Genomic DNA, 20,194 nt, shown 5'->3' with positions numbered 1-20,194 from the left:
TTCAATGACATCCGTATAAATGCAGACTGTGGAAGAACCACAGTGCTGGTATTATTGGACCTTAGTGCAGCATTCTGTTGATAACTCCATTTTATTAGAGCGCCTGGAAAACTGGGTCGGCCTTTCTGGTGCAGCACTCGATTTAAATTCTCAAAAGACCGATCCATCCTCCCAGGGTGGGTTCCTCCAACGTTTCAACTTCTTCAGCTGTTGGGTAAACATGGTTCATCTGTCTCTGAGAGACACAATTGTCCTGGGTTTAAGAACAAGGTGTCTCCCTCTAAGTTATTCTCCTCTCTGGACCCAGAGGAGACCTGTGGGAGTCTTACAGGTCATCTCCTCCATCACTCTTTTCATTTATCTTACCTTATTTCAGGTTTCTGGTGGACGTCTGTCCAGCTGAAGAAAATTTTGAATCTAGAGCTGAAGAGAACCAGGTGGGAGGCCTGCCCCCGCCCACTGCTCCTGAAGCAACAGAGCATATCACTCCTTCATCCACTGATGTAGAGCCAGCATCAGAGAGGAGAGACCTGGAGAGTCCAATAACCCAACAACCAGAACCACACCATGAAGAGATCCCGCCCCCCTCCACAGAGCAGGTGACTCTCCACAAACAACTGAGTTACATCTACTCTCTGACTGGATGAAGTGTTTGTCCTAACGAGCCGAAACAAAACCAGAATCTCAGCAGCTGGTTAAAATGTATTAGACATGTAGTCCTGGTCTGAGAGCTGAAGGTCATATAAGAGGAGGTTCTGGACCAATGGTGCAGGGTCCATCTGAGGTTTCATAAAGTGTGGTTCCATCAGTATTCATCTCCTGATTTGTTTGTTAGGTTCTGATACCACCTGGTTCTGATCTACTGTGACTGAGTGAACTAAAGCAGAAGCAATCGAAACACCCTTCCTGAGAAGACAGTTCTGTTCAGAGCTCCAGTTAGCATGAAGACCAGACAGATCAAATGAAGCATCATGGATTTCAGGATTATTTTACTAAGAACAGCTGAACAGCTTCATGTTTGCGATGTTTCTTCTCTCTACAGAGCAAAGCAGCTGCACCAGAAGAAGCAGAAGCAGTTGGATGTGGAGGTGAGAGCTGAGAAACTCTTTGACTCAAAGAAGCACCAATGATCCGTCCATGTTAGTTTAGTCCCTGTTGGTTCAGTCAGTGGTTCCTGGTGGAGTCCCTCTCTGGAGGTTGCATGTTCACATATCCCTCAGTTTAAGCTGTGAAGTTCTCACTGATGTTTCTCCATCCAGTTCTCAGCATCTGTGCTCCCGTAAAGAGTTTCCTGCTTCGGTTCCCGCTTGCTGCAGAGTGCATGGAGCGCTGCAGAAAAACGATGCTCGAGCACAACCTGACGCCACCCATGCTGTCCATGCCGACCCCGCCTGCAGAACTCGTTGGGCTCACCCAGCAGCTGTTGCAGCTCCCAAAGCAGGCGCGGCAGCACTGCAGCAGCATCACCAGCCGCTTCGCTCTTCCCAGCTTCCTCAGCAGCCTTAACCGCTCCATTCTACAGCAGAGCTTCTCTCCTCAGAAACCTGATAGACCCTGAATCTGTAGCTCCAGCCGGCAACGTGCCAAATACAGCAGCTGCTCATATCTGCAAAGGTGGAGGCTTGTCTGCTCCAGGCTTTGTTACTTTATGCAGCACCCTCTGGTGGCCATTTAACTTTACTACATAGGTGGGCAGCCTCTTCAGGTAATGTCGTCTACCCTGAGAAACTGGACTGTCGAGCATTGAACAGGAACTGTCCTCTGTCCTTCTTCCTGTGGCTCCTTGAGATGAAGGTGACAGAAAAGCTCACCTCAGTATTTCATTTGTTTTATCATTGACATCGAAAACACACAAACAATTACAGTTACAAAGATAATATGAAAAATCCCAGAGCAGCACATATTTTATTATCAATAGATTAATAATTGTTTAAAATTATTAAAACAATGAAAAACCAAATTAAGTCCAACAAAGACAGAAGCAGCTGGAAACGTCTTCGCCAAATGGATCTGCAGCAAAGTGCTGGCTGGTTTCAGTCTGCTGAGGTTCTGTTTCCCACTATGGTTCTAACCAGAAGACCTGAACATCCTCACAGGAAGGTTTTTATTAATTAGGTTTGTTAAAAGGCTCCTCAGCAGAGGAACCAGTGTGGCAACAACCACTCAGCAAAGAGCAGAGTTTAAACTGGATCTTCAGACTCAGGTCTCAGTCCAGACTTTATTTCCACTTTGTAAACATAAATATATAACAACCAAAACAAAAACAATTTTTCTTGTAAATATGTATATATACAGTGTTTTTATAAAATGTAAGATATGATGAATTGTGTAAATCTGCCTGGTATGGATCTAGGTTCTCTGACAGTCAGGGACAACTAGGGAAGAAACTGTCTCTCTGGTGGCTGGTTTCTGCAAGCAGAGCTCTGTAGCGCCACCTGAAGGTAAACGTCTAAACTGTTTGTGTTTAGGATGTGTGGGGTCTGCAGAGATGTTGCTTATTTCATGACCCTAGACCTGTATAAGTCCTGGATGGAGGGACAGTAAGCCATGAAGATCCTCTCTGCAGTTATTCAACCAATGAAAATAATTTTTTATTGTTTTTTTTTGTATTGAGTTTGGAGATGTGGACATTGTCCAATGAGACTGAGATCAGGCGCCAGGTCAGACTGTCTTGGGGATTATTATGAAGACACACACATGTCCAATCTAACGCAGGACTGCTGTGTTATTTGTGTTGTGTCAAACCTACAGTTCGTCGGTAAAACAATGTTTCCTTCTGATCAGATCAGTTGTTTGATGATGAACTTTTCGGGCTATAAATGCACCAACTTGCTGCATAACCCTGCACTTCCTGCTGCTGCTTCTAGATCCCAGAATGCCTTCCAAACGAGGCTGGGTGTGAGCGTTTACCAGCTCCTATTTGGTCAATTTGCTTGTGTTGTTTCTGTCTTAGTGACACCACAGCTTCACAAATGTTGTTAATGGACTCAGTGGCTCTAAAACAAGAAAAAAACTTCAGTTCAGGTCTCCGTTCTAAAGCTGAACTATTGAACTCTGTTGGCAAAAAATGCAGGTGGAAACTGCTGCATACAGAAAAGGCACAAACACGACTCTTAAACAAATAAAAGTTTATAGAAAAGCCCCTGAGGGAACAAAATAGATTTAGACTTGATTACTGAGACCTGAAAGTCAAGAAAAAAATTTTGATAGTGAAGCACAGATTAGGTTCTGTCATGCTGAGCGGCTGCTGGGATTTCTTAGAGGAATGGTTGGATGTAGTTTCTAAATGACATAAAAATGTCAGTCTGTATGATGAGGTTTGGAATAACCATGGAGATTCTTGGAAAAAAAGCACCTTGGTGGCAGCATAACGCTCTCAAAAAACCCAGCATCCTTTTCTGGATCAGTGGTTTGGGTTACCGTGGTATTAAAGTTTATTTGGGGGCAAGCTAAAGACAGACTGTAGGGAGTGTTGAACATGTAAATAACAGTGTCATCTGCATAGAGAATGATCCATTCGTTAGAAACTTGACGTTATATCAATCTGTCACTGCAGGACAGTAACAGGAATCAGGAAACAGAAGATTACAGCTTCACTATTTATAAATCTTGTTTTCTGTGATTCTGAGAAAATATGAAGCGTTTCTACAATAACAGAAAATCATAGTGCACTGACAAATTACACAGTTGTTTTATTTCAATGTTTTCCTAATAAAATAAAAACAACTGTTCATAAATGGTGCACTGAGGAAAATAGCTTAAAGCTAATCTAATTCATAAATGAAAGGAAGGCTTTTAAAATATATTAAAAGTTAAGCTTAACTCAATATTATTTAAAAAACAGGGTCTGAGGGAGGAACCATGTGGAACACCGTTTAAAACAATCAGAACCGACAGAAACTGCTGAAGGAACATCTGCTGTAAAGGAAAACATGGAACATCAGGCAGATGGTAAAGGTAGACCAGATGAAAAGCAATGGACCAAAAAATTCTAAAAATACTAAAAACGACAAATGAATGATTTCTGAATGAAGGCAGTCATAGAAAAAATGTGAGCCCAGACCAAAAACCAGACCTGACATCTTATTGATCAATAACTGTTAACATCAGATGTTTCTGCAGCTTTTAGCTCCTTTTAAATCAAATTAAATATTCAATAAATTCAATAAACAGAATTCATCATTCATTGGGAGCCACAGAGGAGAAATCCTGGAACCCTTTTCTAGATACCGTTCAGTAATTCTCAAACTGTCTGGGGTTTAATAAACTGTCTTTATTAACTTGATTTTGTATTCCTTCAGTCGTCGTTTCTCTAGAGATTTCCTGATCAGTCAAACCTTTAACTATGTGATATTTTTCCCAAACTTCATCCCTGTTGGAATAAATCTTGAGATCTGAGTAAATCCAGAGTGATTGTCATCCTTTACTTTTGTTTTGCAGGAGATTGTTATTGCAAAGATTTGACTGATTCTGTTAATATTTGTAAGACTGCCTGCATTGAGTCAGTTTATGTCCCAATTAACAGGAGCTTTTACATGTTCTTTGTTCTGTCACATTATCATATTCTCATGCTGTAACTAAAGTCTAATTGTTCAAATTTTTAGTTTTTAGATTTAAAATTTCCGTTCCAACGGCTGCTCTAAATGTGTTTGTTTGAGGAAGCAGCAGGCAGTCAGCGCAACTCAGATCCAGGATTTCTCTGTTTTCTTGCTGTCTCAGCGCTCCATCAACGTTCCCTGAAGCTCCAACACTTGTTTTGTGGTCTGCTCCTCAGAGAGCTGCAGGAAAACTGAAGCCCCCGTGCTGAGGGTGGACGATGCAGATCATAGAGTGCTGCACAGACACAACCTGAACATCCCACAAATAATCACAACCCCAGAACCGGAGTCCAATACTCTGATGGTCCCAGAGCTCAGGTAACAGCAGGCAGGCCTGGTGGGGGCGCTGTGCAACAACCAGAACATTTCAGTTTAAATTCACAGAGTGCAAACAGACTGAAGATTTTATTTTTAGTTAAATGGTTTATCTTTAGGTTTACACATGAGGCGGCTCAAAGTTATTAAGATCGTTAAAATATTACATTATGTAAAAGACAAGAAAGACAGGAAAAGAATGACGTTAACATTTATGGGTCACAAAAATGAAAGAAGCGGAAAAATGTGAATTTAAAACAACAAAAGCTAAAACCTGATTAAATCAACCGACAAAAAATCCATGTTCTTTCCAGAAACTCAGCAATAGGCAGAAATACTGTAGTTTTATTCAATGGGAGTAGAAAAGATGGGTGACTGGGTCAGAACTGTTGTGCTTGAAGCAGGTCAACGAACTGAACCAGTAACTCTAAGGGTTCTGGTAACTGAACCAGTAACTCTAAAGGTTCTGGTTCAGTTCATTGACTGAAGCACGTTAAAATCTCCAGGAGGGGAGACTTGTCCTGGGCAGTGATGGTACGTACAGCTGTAGATGTGGGCCCAGTGATAAACTGTATGTCATATTCAGAACCATCAGCAGGAAACTAAAATCATAACAGACTGGACAACAGACCCATGGAACAATGTCTCATTTTAAATCAACACATTATTACTGCTTAAGATTCATAAACATTAATAATTTTTACATTTTTACCTAAAAATTTTACCTAAAAAATCTAAAAAGGAGGAAGTTGAAGTATAAACGTCTACATTATTAACCCACATGACACAATTTAACAAATCCTTCATCAGTTATTTTATTAACCACATTGCCACCTGTCCACACTTGTCTAAAACATGTCCATACCTGGATCTAACAGCAGGTAAGAGCCTCCCATTGGATAATTACTCCATAGATAATCATGTTTCAGCCGACAACAAAACTAAAACCCAAACTGAAGCAGTGATCAGCTTCTCATTTCCTTATCAACCACGTCCAGTCGCTGTAGAAAAGATGCTAATTTGTTTCAGAACAGGTCGAATTATCAGCTTCAAGCAAAGAAACGTGAGAAGATTCCTGGAGCTCCTAAAACTGGGTTAAGAACCGTCCAATACATCATTAATACCTGTACGGATAGAGAAGAACTGTCATCTTTGCAGGAGAAACGTGATCAGAACAAAAACCTGGATTGACCCTGATCGGTGATCACCTAAACGGTGATATCAAGTCCTGCAAACCAACAGCAGAACTCCCAGCAATGTTCAACAGTGACAGGAAGAACATTTCCACACAAACAATGAAAGGAACTGAAGGGATCGGGTCAAAACAGCTGCAGAGCCTCAAGAAAACCACTGATTGGTGACGCTAAGCAGAGAAAAATGATTCTGGAGCAACAGAAGAAGGTCCTGTGGTCTGATGAGTCCAGATTGCTACTTTTCCAGAGTGATGGGAGCATCAGGGTAGGAAGAGAGAAGCAAGAAGTGATGGACCCATTATGCCTGGTGCCTACAGTACCAGACCATGGAGGTAGAGCAATGACCTGGGGTCCTGCAGCCGGTCAGGTCCAGGTTCAACCACATTATCTGTCCAAAGACATATTCCAAGAGAACAACACCAGGATTCATCGAGCTCAGATTGTGGCAGAGAGGTTCAGGAAGCATCATCTTCACACATCGGGCACCACAGAGTGCAGACATTAACCCTGTTAAGAAGCTTTGGGATGTGCTGGAGAAGAACGTGCTTTAAATGAACGCATCTATTCAGAGAAATAAATGTCATGAGATGTAGAAGCTTATTGAGAAGATGCCACAGTGAATGGGTGCTAAAATCTGAGCTAAAGATGATCCAACAAAATATTAGAGTGGGACTTTATATATTTATATTACTTATAGTTTTAAAACAGAAATCAGTATTTTTGTATTTTTACATGCTGTCCCAGATCCAACAGCTGCTCTGCATCACTTGGAGAAGCTGGTTGCCTACATGTTCCAGAACAGCATTGCTCTACAGAAAGGATCTGGAGATGTTGGCTTAGTTCCATCATGACTGAATCTGGTCTCAAGGTAGACAGACCCCACTGGTGGACTAGGAACCAGTGTTTGGATCGTGGTGTGTGTGGGCCTGGGGGGTGTCATCTGCCCTCTGATGGCCCATGGCAGGACTGCAGATATTGTGCGAATATTACATTGGTTTTTGTTTCCTCAAATCTCTCCACAGTGACTCAAATATGATCAAATCATAGAGCGATATAATTTATGTGACGCTTTCTTGTTTTCGCCCACAGTTTCCAGTAGATTATGTGGTCTAACATTAAACCAAGGAATTTCAGTTAATTTACTTTGATTTATTTAGTACCTTTATATTATCTTACCATAACATTAACTTCATTATTTCTGTTCTGTCTCCCAGACAACATAGAATTAGTTTTGTTCAAATATAAGGACGATTTATTTACATCTAATCATTTTTTTCGTTTAGTTAGTATTTTGGAGCCATCTCAAAAACCTGATGTAATTTCATACCAGAACAGAAAACATTGTGTCATCAGCGTATAACATATATTTTAGCACCTTCCATGCTCTGCATGCGTCGTTAATGAACATTTCCACCCTTAGAACTCACTCTTGTAGAACACCACATGTAGTCCTGAATCTAGATCTGTATTGGTTTATTTGTTGAAACATTAATGCTGAACTAATGTAAGAAAGTAAACATAAAATAAATAAAAGACTAATTAAAAACCCAGATGGTCATGAAGAGAGCAGCCACATGAAACTTCTTGGTGCAACCTACAGAGTGTTCTAACTCCTGAAGCAGCTTTTACTCATCTGTTCAGAGAATCTCTGAGGTATGAAGAGTGATGATGTGCTCATGTCTCCAACAGAGCTGATCTGTCTGCAGGCGAGGAAGATGAGGAGCTGCTGAAGGCCGGTCTGAAGACCTGGTTATGTCAGGGAGACCTACTGGCTGCAGATGACGAGTAAGATCCCAGACAGAATCATGGTGTGAGCTTCCTGCTCTAGCCCTGTCCTCCATCTTCATCATCTCAATCTTTTCCTGCAGGATACGCCCTCAGTCAGTTGCCAGCGTTGCCAGCACTGTGGTCCAAGACCGTCTAAATGAGCTGGTCAAGCTCTTTAAAGGTCGGACTGAACGACAGAAAGATCGCCTGGTGGATCCGGATGAATCCGAGGAGGAGAGTCCCTCTGCTTGTACGTTGCCTTGGATCCAGATAATTTATCTGGAGAAAGCGGGATCAAGTTAGTTCTCCTGAATCTAGCAGGATCTAAACGGCTTCCTGCAGAGGAGAAAGCAGGATCTGAGTTTTATTTCTGAAAGAACCAGGATCCAGATACGTTTCTGCAGGGAAGGAAGCAAGTCTAGAAAAGGTCCCTCAGAGTTTTAGAAAGTTTGAACTTTGTAAGGGCTCTGTTCTGCCGCTGGGTGAAAGGTTAGCATATCTGAATATTGAGTATCCAGAAACCAGTGTTAACATTTCTGTCCTGATCCCTACAGCCCCCAGCAAAGCTCCACCACCTCCTCCTCCGCCACCTCCACCAGGAGAGGGGAAGGATGACACAACAGCACCACTGGCAGAGGAGGAGGAGCTGTTCCAGTTTGAACTTCTGGGACATCCCTTGAAAATTCCCAAACTACCCCCAATGCCTGATTGGCTCCAAGCTATCCTGGAATATCGCTTTCCCTCCAGCATTGACCCATTCACCGGTGAGAGCTTTGCTTGAACTCCTGTTAATAATTAATCCAGATTCCCCTCAACTTACCGTTTATGGAATGATAAAACTGTTTTTGCTGAATTTCTAGTTTCCAGATGGGAAAATTAATCCAGGTTTTTCTTTTGTGTCTAATTATGAGATAGATGTTAAATCCAGATTATTTAGTTTGTGACACAAACAAGGAATTTGACTTTGGTTCCACTTTGCTCTCAATGAACAAATTTTGAATATAAATATGTAAAAAGTAGAAATGAAAGTAAGTTTTTTCTAAATATGTATACAGTGTTATATACCTGGTTTGGATCTGGGTTTTCTGACTGTGTCCTTCAGAGAGACATTCTGGGAGGAGAAGCAGTCTCTGTGGCGGCTCGTTTCTGCTGACATTGCTCTGTAGCGCCACCTGTCGGTTAAAGTCTAAACAGTTTGTGTCCAGGATGTGTGGGGTTTGCAGAGATCTTAGCTGCCCTTTTCCTGACCCTTGACCTGTATACGTTCTGGATAGTGGGAAGGTCAGCTCTGATGATTCTCTCTGCAGACTTGATTGTTCGTTGCAGTCCGGACTGTTTGGTGGATGAGCCAAAACCACACTGAGATGGACGAAGACAAGACAGACTGAATGTAGAAGATGAATAGCAGCTGTGGAAAGTTATACTTCTTGAGTTGCCACAGGAAGTACAACCTCTGATGGACCTTCTTCTGAACAATGTCTATGTGTGAGGACCAGAAAGGGTGTCCTGAGAAAGAGTGGTTCCTAGGAACTAGAAATGGTCCACAGAAGACACAGTGTTGAGGATGGTGAGGGGAGGGAGTCCATCTCAGTAGTCCGCAGAATGAGAAATCTAGATTTTCCTGAATGTCTTGTTACCAAACAGAATGATTAATCTATAGTCTCTTGAACATCTCGTCACCCTAAAGGAATAATAAGTCTGGATTCTCATGAGTATTTCATAATCAGACAGAAATATGAGTCCAGATTGCTGCCGGTTTCCAGTTTCAAATAACATTCCCATAATTCCTGACCTTTTCCACACTTTCTGCCCCTCAGATCTGATCTACGTCATCTGGCTGTTCTTCGTGGTGGCGGCGTGGAACTGGAATGTGTGGCTGATCCCGGTCCGGTGGGCATTCCCCTACCAGACCCCGGAGAGCCTCTATCTGTGGCTGCTGGCCGACTACACCTGTGACTTCATCTACATCGCAGACATCCTCATCTTCCAGCCCAGACTGCAGTTTGTCCGTGGAGGAGACATCGTGGTCTGTAGACGGAGACAAATGTCTTTCTGATTTTGTCACTGCCGCTGCAGATACACCTTTAACTGGTTTCACTGGTTTTATTTGACAGTGTGATAAAAAGGATATGAGGGAACATTACATGACCACTGAGAGGTTTAAGGTGAGAACAAGTCTATCTTTTATCTTCACATTTCAGCTCTTAGAAAGCATTTATTAGATGTTAATCTACTTTTTATTAACCCTCTTTTGCTAACTGCTAATTAAAGCTGATCTTGTGAGTGATGATGTTTCTGCTGCAGAAGGAACAATCCTTCAGTGTCTCAATGATTTGGTTCTAATTTCCACTGAACGGATTGCTTTTTGTTTGGTTCTCAGATGGACGTCATCAGCCTGTTCCCCATGGAGATATTTTACTACTTCACAGGAGTGAACTCTCTGCTTAGATTCCCTCGCTTGCTGAAGGTGACATGATGTTCCTCAGCTTCACTCAGCTTCATGTTTCCAGGATATACAGCTCATTGTTGCTTCTCTCTTAGTACATGGTCTTCTTTGAGTTCAACGACAGAATGGAGGCAGTGATGAAGAAGGCATACATCTACAGGTGAGGAACCACACAGAAATGCAACTACAACTGTTTCCATCCATCCATCCATCCATCTATCCATCTTTGTTTATTCAGTCCTCTGCAGACCAGTTGTTCATAGTTTTGTAACTCTTATTTAAGGCTCTATTGTGGTGAAAAGGTTCACTTTGTCCTCACTGAAGAGAGTGTTTATGTCTTGGACAACCAGAACCAAGCAGAGCCAAAACTGCGGCCACATTCTGAAAACATACCTGACCTAGTAGGGATCCTTGAGGGTCACCAGCTACTGTTATTTACTGCACGTGTTCTTTAAAGTTGTCACATCTTTGTTGTTGTTGTGTGTCAGGGTAATTCGGACCTCCACCTACCTGCTGTACTCACTGCACATCAATGCCTGTCTCTTCTACTGGGGCTCCGACTATGAAGGACTGGGATCCACCAAATGGGTCTACAATGGAAAAGGCAATGCGTAAGAACTTCTCCAGAGATGGGCCTTTGCTGTGCACATCAGTCCTGTTTTCAGGCTGTTATTCACACCTTTAGTTAGAGATCTCACTAAGTTACACAGAATGAGAAACTTGGATGTTTCTGAATTTGTCCCAGGGTGAGAACAGTAAATGAGGTGGTGACATCACAAAAAGTAACTTACCTGTTCTAAACGCAGCAGGACACTGTGATGTCAACCTACTGATCTCCAGTATTAACGATTATCAAAAGCTCCACAGATACGTCAAAGACACCTCAGGACTCTCCTCCCTTCTACATTTCTTCACATTTAGACCGGCACAACAGATGCTTTACAACATGCAGACATACATGGTAGGACAGGAAACAGTGTGACAGCAGCCTAATTACAGAATTATAATGCTTAATATGCAGTTTTCCTCATGACCACTAGAGGTCTTACATCATTCAGGTGTTATTGTTAATAGCAGGTTCCCGGCTGACAACTTATGCAATTAATAAAAGACAACAGAAAGTCTCTGTTCCTGAACAAACGTCTGGAAAACTCTCAGTGTGAAGACACCTTCTGCACTGAAACATTCAGTTTAACATCAGTTCATCTATCTGTCAAAAGGAGGTCGTACAACATTGAGCATAACCTTCTTCTCTTAGCTGAGGGTACTGACACCACATCAGTAAAATCAGGAGGTCTTCTATCCGGTTTTCACTTCATGAGATTCTGGCTTGTTGTTAGACTTCCTGTCAGTGATGGGATGTTTCTGTTTCCATAGTTACATCCGCTGTTACTACTTTGCTGTGAAGACGCTAATCACCATCGGAGGACTGCCGGATCCCACCACCGTCTTTGAGATCTGCTTCCAGCTCATCAACTACTTTGTGGGTGTGTTTGCTTTCTCCATCATGATCGGTCAGGTTAGTCCACAACTGAACTGTACAGGGATTCCGGTTCTGTTTGGAAGACTGGGTTCATAGTATTTTGTTTTGTACATATTTGTCCACCTGCATTTGGTGTCATTTCTCTCCCTCAGATGAGAGATGTAGTCGGAGCAGCAACAGCAGGTGAAAACTACTACCGGGCCTGTATGGACAACACCATCAAGTACATGAACTCCTACAACATCCCCCGAGAAGTCCAGAACCGCATCAAGACCTGGTACGACTACACCTGGAAGATTCAGGGCATGTTGGGTAAGGAGCTGAACAGTCTGAGTATGAGATCATCCAGAATCAGAACATGCTCTCTTGTCATTGTATTGTCAAGTAAATGGAACTGAGAAAACTCTGTCTGGTCTGTACACAGAGCAATAAATCATTTATGTAAAAAAAACAGAAGCAAATAAGAAAATAAGATAAAGTGAAACCAGATTCATTCTGAAACACATTCCCATTACTGCATCTCCTTTACATTCTGGATGTGTTGAGTTGAATCTGCCTCGTTGAGTCCTCTTGTCCTTGCTTTAATGGATCTGTAGCCTGACGGTACCAGTTCAAACAGAGTGTGACCCAGGGGAGAAGTGTCCTTCATGATGCTCTTGGCTTTTTGGAGACAACAGGACCTGTATAGTTCTTCCAGTGTGGGGAGAGGGCAGTCAACAATCTTTTGGGTCACATTAATGACCCTCTGGAGTTCTTCCCACTGAGCCACTGTACAGCTGATGGACCACATAGATGCAGTAGGCCAGTATGCTCTCAATGGAGCAGCGATAGAAGGACACCAGCAGTCTCTGTGAGATGTTTCTCCTAAGGACCCTCAGGAGGCCTCCTTTACAGCTCAGAGGTGATCATGCTCCAACTACAAAGTTATTCTAGTTTTGGTTCTGAACAGTTTCACATAATGAGCATCATAAATTCTAGAAAATCAAGAAGAGATCGTCTAACCCTCTGTTTTCAGGCAGCGGATCTCGTATTGTGATACATTATATTTCTCATGTTGAGAAGGAACAACCCATCATGTTGTCTCTTCTCACAGAATTAAAGGATTCTGTTGTATTCAAGCTGGATTGTGTGGTTCTGATTGGTCAGTACCATCAGAAGACAGAAATCATAAGGATCTCTGTCATACAACTCTATATATATCTATATCTATATATAGCTTAATAATATGGGATGTGGATGATGTTTGCAGTATCTCCGTTAGGTGTTCTGGGGCATTTAAAGAGAAATCTTGAGGAGTTTCCATCATGGTGACAGTGTACTGGGTTCATGGAGGGAGGACAGCAGAAGAAGTTGGTCCACCATGTGGATACCAGTATGCACCAGCGCGACCTGGTCATGGAGAATCTGAAGCAGGACATGTCCCCCTATGATCCTGCTAAGACTACAACCTGATCACAGCGTCCATCTTCACTCAGTTCTGTGGTGATGACAAGTGTTTGCTTTAGGATTAAAATGGTGAAGCTGCAAGTCGCATCTGATTTGTGCCTGGATGCTGATGATAAACAGCTAAAAAGTGATGGACAGCTGAAATGAGCTCAGATACATCTGGAAGGATGTTCAAGTGTGGATAAACACTGTGTTCCTGAACGCCTCATGTCAAGTTCATGGTGACTGTGTGTTTCCTGTGCAGATGAACAGGAGCTCCTGATTCAACTTCCTGCTAAAATGAGACTGGACATCGCCGTAGACGTCAACTATTCCATTGTCAGCAAAGTGGCTCTGTTTCAGGTCAGAAACACAGACCAACTGGACCAACATCAAACATCTGTTGCAGAGACCAGCTGAATGAAAACCTCTCTCCTATGTGTGTGTGTGTGTTGCAGGGCTGCGACAGGCAGATGATGTTTGACATGCTAACCAGGCTCAAGTCTGTTGTGTACCTGCCTGGAGACTTTGTGTGTAAAAAGGTGAGAGCACACCTGTGGATGTTTTCAGGAGCTTCTGCTGAGCTGCATGTGGCGCTAATGTGTTCTGCGTGTGTTTCAGGGGGAGATTGGAAGAGAGATGTACATTATCAAGCAGGGAGAGGTTCAGGTAGTGGGTGGTCCTGACCTCCAGACTGTGTTCGTCACCATCAGAGCCGGTTCTGTGTTTGGAGAGATCAGGTCAGAGTTACCTCCAGCCATTTTGTTGTTGCATGTGACACAGTAACATGAACATGCAGACTGACCAAAAGTCTTCCAGCTCTGCAGACTGACTGAAACCTTCATACTCTGCAGACTGAAAAGGTCTGCCACCTCCTCACATACAGGATGGGAATACATTTTGCAGTTAATCTTGTGATGAGACAGACTGTGGTTCGAGTTTTCCCTCATCTCTGTCTGTCAAACACAAACAGGAGCAGATTGCTGTAACACTGACAAATATTTCCTCAAACAACAGGAGCAAGAGGACTATTTGGACAGACCTTATATTGGTTTATTTAATGAGGTAACATAAGCCTCAGCTGCTGTTGTGTTTTAATTACTCTGCAACTGCTCAGACTTGTGTTCAAAAGCACACGTATGACATGAACATACAGGTCCTTCTCAAAACATTAGCATATTGTGATATTGTGAAAATTTAACATTGATATATTTTAGATTCATTGCACACTAACTGAAATATTTCAGGTCTTTTATTGTCTTAATACGGATGATTTTGGCATACAGCTCATGAAAACCCAAAATTCCTATCTCACAAAATTAGCATATTTCATCCGACCAATAAAAGAAAAGTGTTTTTAATACAAAAAACGTCAACCTTCAAATAATCATGTACAGTTATGCACTCAATACTTGATCGGGAATCCTTTTGCAGAAATGACTGCTTCAATGCGGCGTGGCATGGAGGCAATCAGCCTGTGGCACTGCTGAGGTCTTATGGAGGCCCAGGATGCTTCGATAGCGGCCTTTAGCTCATCCAGAGTGTTGGGTCTTGAGTCTCTCAACGTTCTCTTCACAATATCCCACAGATTCTCTATGGGGTTCAGGTCAGGAGAGTTGGCAGGCCAATTGAGCACAGTGATACCATGGTCAGTAAACCATTTACCAGTGGTTTTGGCACTGTGAGCAGGTGCCAGGTCGTGCTGAAAAATGAAATCTTCATCTCCATAAAGCTTTTCAGCAGATGGAAGCATGAAGTGCTCCAAAATCTCCTGATAGCTAGCTGCATTGACCCTGCCCTTGATAAAACACAGTGGACCAACACCAGCAGCTGACACGGCACCCCAGACCATCACTGACTGTGGGTACTTGACACTGGACTTCTGGCATTTTGGCATTTCCTTCTCCCCAGTCTTCCTCCAGACTCTGGCACCTTGATTTCCGAATGACATGCAGAATTTGCTTTAATCCGAAAAAAGTACTTTGGACCACTGAGCAACAGTCCAGTGCTGCTTCTCTGTAGCCCAGGTCAGGCGCTTCTGCCGCTGTTTCTGGTTCAAAAGTGGCTTGACCTGGAGAATGCGGCACCTGTAGCCCATTTCCTGCACACGCCTGTGCACGGTGGCTCTGGATGTTTCTACTCCAGACTCAGTCCACTGCTTCCGCAGGTCCCCCAAGGTCTGGAATCGTCCCTTCTCCACAATCTTCCTCAGGGTCCGGTCACCTCTTCTCGTTGTGCAGCATTTTCTGCCACACTTTTTCCTTCCCACAGACTTCCCACTGAGGTGCCTTGATACAGCACTCTGGGAACAGCCTATTTGTTCAGAAATTTCTTTCTGTGTCTTACCCTCTTGCTTGAGGGTGTCAATAGTGGCCTTCTGGACAGCAGTCAGGTCGGCAGTCTTACCCATGATTGGGGTTTTGAGTGATGAACCAGGCTGGGAGTTTTAAAGGCCTCAGGAATCTTTTGCAGGTGTTTAGAGTTAACTCGTTGATTCAGATGATTAGGTTCATAGCTCGTTTAGAGACCCTTTTAATGATATGCTAATTTTGTGAGATAGGAATTTTGGGTTTTCATGAGCTGTATGCCAAAATCATCCGTATTAAGACAATAAAAGACCTGAAATATTTCAGTTAGTGTGCAATGAATCTAAAATATATGAATGTGAAATTTTCATCATTACATATGGAAAATAATGAACTTTATCACAATATGCTAATACCCTTCAGGACAAACACTAACATTGTCCATTCCACATTTTACTTAAAATTAAGTTAAAAATTTAAAAGCTTTAAAATCTTCTGACAGCTGTCTTTGTCTCTGATTGCTCAGTCTGCTGGCAGGGGGCGGAGGAAACCGGCGGACAGCCAATGTGAAGGCGCATGGATTTGCCAACCTTTTCATCCTGGATAAGAAGGACCTGGCAGAGATTCTGGTCCATTACCCTGAGTCCCAGAAACTCCTGCGCAAGAAGACCAAGTAAGATCTGACGAGACCAAACTGGACCGGGTCCTGTAATGTGATTGGTTACTATTGAGTGTTAAAGACAACATATCTGAGCAGCCTGGCAACAGATGCCTTTTTTATTGCTTTATTGAAGGTTATTTCTGAATATTTTATTATAAGGCAGAAAACAACAGTTGGATCTATGATGATCCACTGGAACTGATGAATTGATTCTGATCAGTAGGGAAAATGATCCACTCAATCCACAGGAGGAAATGTAAGGTCACAGTTGCTCATTGATTGGACAGTTTGGATGGTGTCATACAGCATCATCATAGCAGGTCAGTCCACTTCCTGTTTCTGTCTCAGAAAGCTCAGAGAGACAGAACTGATTAGTAATGTGATTAGGCCATTAGTGATGCTCTCTGCTGATCAACCACAGCATCACCTGCAGCAGATTCTGAAAGGTCTAGTGTGACAGATCACTGGATCAGAGCCACCAGAGTCCAAAGGAAGCAGATAATTAGTCAAACTACTGTAAAAGTTCTGGATACCAGTCTTGGACATTCCCAGTCCCATTGGTTTCCTTGGTTCTCCTTCCTCTGTCCGATCTGTCCTCAACGGGATTACGCTCGTCTCTAATCAGCTCAGGCTGCGCGATCTACTTTGTCCGGGAGAAACGGGTCACATGAGCCCTCTGTGATCCTCCTCAGGTTTTCTGCTCAGTCAGATGATGATGAGATGTTCCACTTTGAGATGTAGACCTCAAACGTGTCAGTCAGACACTGCAACTCTCAGTATCTCAGTGTGGTCAGGTTTCCTGTCTGGCTGTGTCTGTGCAGGAAAATGCTGACCAAGGACAAGAAGCCGGAGGAGAAGGAAACATGTAAGGAGGCAGCAGAGGTCATCCCACCCCGACCAGACACCCCCAAATTGTTCAAGGCTGCTCTAAAGGTGACGGAGCAGGTGGGCATCGAGGGAACCTTCGCCAAGCTGAAGAAGGCCTACAAACCATCTGAGGACCAAAAAGAGGTATATGAGCTAAAAGGAAGAGGTGGGAAAGAAAGGAGGAGAGAGGGAATAAATATGGTAGGAAGGGAATGGAGAAAGAAAATAAGGTAGGATGGTCTCTGAAGGTGGTCTCAGAGAAACGATCACGCCTGGTAGGACCAGATGTTATTGTCAGGTCTGTTGGGTATCTTGGGTACCTCAATCTCAAGGAGGTAGATTTTGAGAAAATAGCAGTGGAGTGGGCTCTATAACTATCTTCTCCTCTTCCATCTTTGTTTTATCAGGCTCCTCCCACCATCTCTCCAGCCCCGCCCCCTTCTCCAATGCACCGCCGCTCTCCGGTCCCTCGGACCCTGGCCCCAGACGACAAAGATGAGTCTGTAGCAGAGACGGCGGACAGCTCCGTCATCATCAGGATGACGCCACGGCAGGGAGGGGAGGAGCTTCTGACTGTGGAGGTGTCAGCAGATGAGACAAAGAAGGGGGTGGAAGAGAAGGAGAAAAAAGAGGAAGAGGAAAAGAAATAAGTTGAATTCCTCCTTTATTTTTGTTTGCATGGAAAACTGCAGTACCACCTTTGGCCACATGAGCCAGCTAACGCGTCAGTGGGGGGCGCCGCTACCACAGGGAGAGGAAACCACCCAAAAAGAGAAGTGATGAAAGAAACTCCGTTTCCCAGAGTTCCTAGCTTGTGTCTTGCAGCTTTAATATAATCTACCACATCTGTTTTTCTCACTGAACTGAAGCTTTTAGATGCGTCCTCCTGTTTATTAGAGAGGATGAAGAGTGGACGATGCTGAGCAGCATTCCTTCTGGTTGATGGACTGAAAGTTCTGCTCTGTAGCTCTAACACAAACATTATTATTCTCAACATGTTTTTCACTTAAATATTCTTTGGAGAATATAAAAAAAAATGTCTCTGACTCATCCTGCTCTCAGAGGGGTGCACTAACCTATCGCTTGAAATTCTTTGTGCCGTTTAAAGTCTTTGCAGAGCTGGAGCAGACAGGTTAGCAGATAGGAAAGTCAATAAAAACTCAGAGACAAAATGATGCATATTTCAGGGCGATTCCAACATCCCTTTAAATGTTTTGTCCTCCCAACTGCAGCCTTTAGGGGGCACCACAGCAACTAGACCTATGTTACTCCAACCCTCTGCTGATCCTTCACAACACCCATAATCCTTCTGGTCTTCCTACTGCCCTCCCTGCCACCTCCATATCCAACACCATTTACTCAAAGTGAAATTCTGAATCTGTAAAATATCCCCTGTTGTAAAATAAACATATTTGAAAGGAGCTTTCTGTTTCTAACAGAACCCCCATGTTGAACGTTTAGCTGGATTAAACTGTTGAAGCATTCAGTGTGAACAGTCAGAGCTCAGATGGTTCATTGAGCAGAAGCTTCTGCTAAGGCTGAATCCCTGCAGAGATCTTAGAGGTTCAGGAAACAGGAAGGGTTTGCTGTTCCAGCTGAAGCTGCAGAGGAAACATGGACAAACTAGGAAAGGAGGAAATGAGACTGAGGCACAGGAAGCTGCTGATTAGTCGGACAGTAGAAGAAGTTTGAGGAGCTGCTTTGATCTTGACTTTGTTTCCAAATGTTTGGAATGTTTTCCGACTGACGGGAATAAAAAACAAGCTGTTTGTACCAGAGCTTTGTCTCGGTAAGCATTCGGAAATAAATTGCACCTTTACAGCAGGTCCCAGGACGCCAAACTGGGAAAAGAGGAAATGACTTCAGAGGCTTGGCTGCAGTTCCAACTTTGAACACATACTGATGTGTCTGAGGCTCAGCATCCAGGAGGGGGCGCCCTTTGTTTCTCATTAGGACACGTTTCAATGGTTTCTATGAAACTCAGTTTCCCAGAGTTCAGTTCTGCAGCTCATATTAGAAGCGGCAGGATTACACTGTTTGGTTAGCTGTATCAGCTTGATAGAAACTTTATTCCCCTCTACTGCAGGTAGACACCTCCACTTCACCTGATTATGGATTATTATTGATTAGCTGAAAGCAGTGAAGCAGCAGACGCAGAGATCTAAGATGGATCCAAACAATCTGATCTGCACCACTTCTGACACCCAGAACATGTCCCAGTACTGATTAAATCATAGAAACACTCTGATTATAAATAAAATACCAAGACTTCTCTGCAAAACAAATAGTGTTAATCATTTGGAAACACTCCATATGGTCCATGCAGAGGAAGTTCAGCTCCTTCAGTGTTTGCAGCAGGATATTTCATATTCAATTCAATTCAGTTTTATTTATATAGCGCCAATTCACAACACATGTTGTCTCAAGGCTCTTCACAACAGTCAGGTTCATACATTCCAGTTAATCCTAACCATCAAACAGTCAGAGTCAGTTATTTATTCAAATTGAATAAAAAGTTTTTCTGTCTAAGGAAACCCAGCAGATTGCATCCAGTCAGTGACTTGCAGCATTCACTCCTCCTGGATGAGCATGTAGAGACAGTGGACAGTCACTGGTGTTGACTTTGCAGCAATCCCTCATACTGAGCATGCATGTAGCGACAGTGGAGAGGAAAAACTCTCTTTTAACAGGAAGAAACCTCCAGCAGAACCAGAACCAGGCTCAGTGTGAGCGGCCATCTGCCACGACCGACTGGGGGTTAGAGAGAACAGAGCAGAGACACAAAGAGAACAAAGAAGCACTGATCCAGGAGTACTTTCTATGGGAAGGAAAAGTACGTTAATGGATGTAGCTCCTTTAGTCGTTTCATCTAGAAAGAAAGAACAGATAAACTCTGAGCCAGTTTTCAAGGTTAGAATCTGAAAGAGAGAACATAGAGTTAGTCACAGTTAAGCTCAGTTAATTGCCATGTCTAGGAGAGAGAAAGGGTTAAACACTAAAAGACAGGGCCATGTGGATCATCGGTAGAGGGTGAGCATTAAGTTGTTGCCAGCAGAAGCTCGGACGATGCTCCCCTCTCCAGAAAGGTATCACAGGTAGACACAGAGTCAGGCCAGGTGTACCTTCTGGGAAG

At 43.2% G+C, this 20,194-nt stretch overlaps 1 protein-coding gene across 1 annotated transcript in view; it reads left to right on the top strand.

Annotated features, from left to right (window-relative positions):
- cngb1a (cyclic nucleotide gated channel subunit beta 1a) overlaps positions 1-18,837 on the top strand; it is a 34,615-nt gene extending 15,778 nt beyond the window's left edge. The window contains exons 19-38 of the mRNA XM_047362514.1: positions 377-599; positions 1,043-1,088; positions 1,260-1,550; positions 4,775-4,916; positions 7,796-7,891; positions 7,975-8,123; positions 8,428-8,637; positions 9,691-9,899; positions 9,988-10,038; positions 10,254-10,340; positions 10,415-10,479; positions 10,808-10,930; positions 11,697-11,838; positions 11,955-12,114; positions 13,493-13,590; positions 13,686-13,769; positions 13,849-13,967; positions 16,060-16,206; positions 17,016-17,205; positions 17,469-18,837. Of these exons, the coding sequence (XP_047218470.1) occupies positions 377-599; positions 1,043-1,088; positions 1,260-1,550; positions 4,775-4,916; positions 7,796-7,891; positions 7,975-8,123; positions 8,428-8,637; positions 9,691-9,899; positions 9,988-10,038; positions 10,254-10,340; positions 10,415-10,479; positions 10,808-10,930; positions 11,697-11,838; positions 11,955-12,114; positions 13,493-13,590; positions 13,686-13,769; positions 13,849-13,967; positions 16,060-16,206; positions 17,016-17,205; positions 17,469-17,711 (2,875 nt within the window). The 3' untranslated portion in view covers positions 17,712-18,837. The remainder of the gene's footprint in view (positions 1-376; positions 600-1,042; positions 1,089-1,259; positions 1,551-4,774; positions 4,917-7,795; positions 7,892-7,974; positions 8,124-8,427; positions 8,638-9,690; positions 9,900-9,987; positions 10,039-10,253; positions 10,341-10,414; positions 10,480-10,807; positions 10,931-11,696; positions 11,839-11,954; positions 12,115-13,492; positions 13,591-13,685; positions 13,770-13,848; positions 13,968-16,059; positions 16,207-17,015; positions 17,206-17,468) is intronic.
- The last annotated feature ends 1,357 nt before the right edge of the window (positions 18,838-20,194 follow it).

This window comes from Girardinichthys multiradiatus, chromosome 4 (genome assembly GCF_021462225.1).
Source record: "Girardinichthys multiradiatus isolate DD_20200921_A chromosome 4, DD_fGirMul_XY1, whole genome shotgun sequence".
Taxonomy (NCBI): Eukaryota; Metazoa; Chordata; class Actinopteri; order Cyprinodontiformes; family Goodeidae; genus Girardinichthys; species Girardinichthys multiradiatus.
The sequence above is the reverse complement of the archived record's forward strand: the minus strand, read 5'-3'. Positions and strand labels throughout refer to the sequence as shown.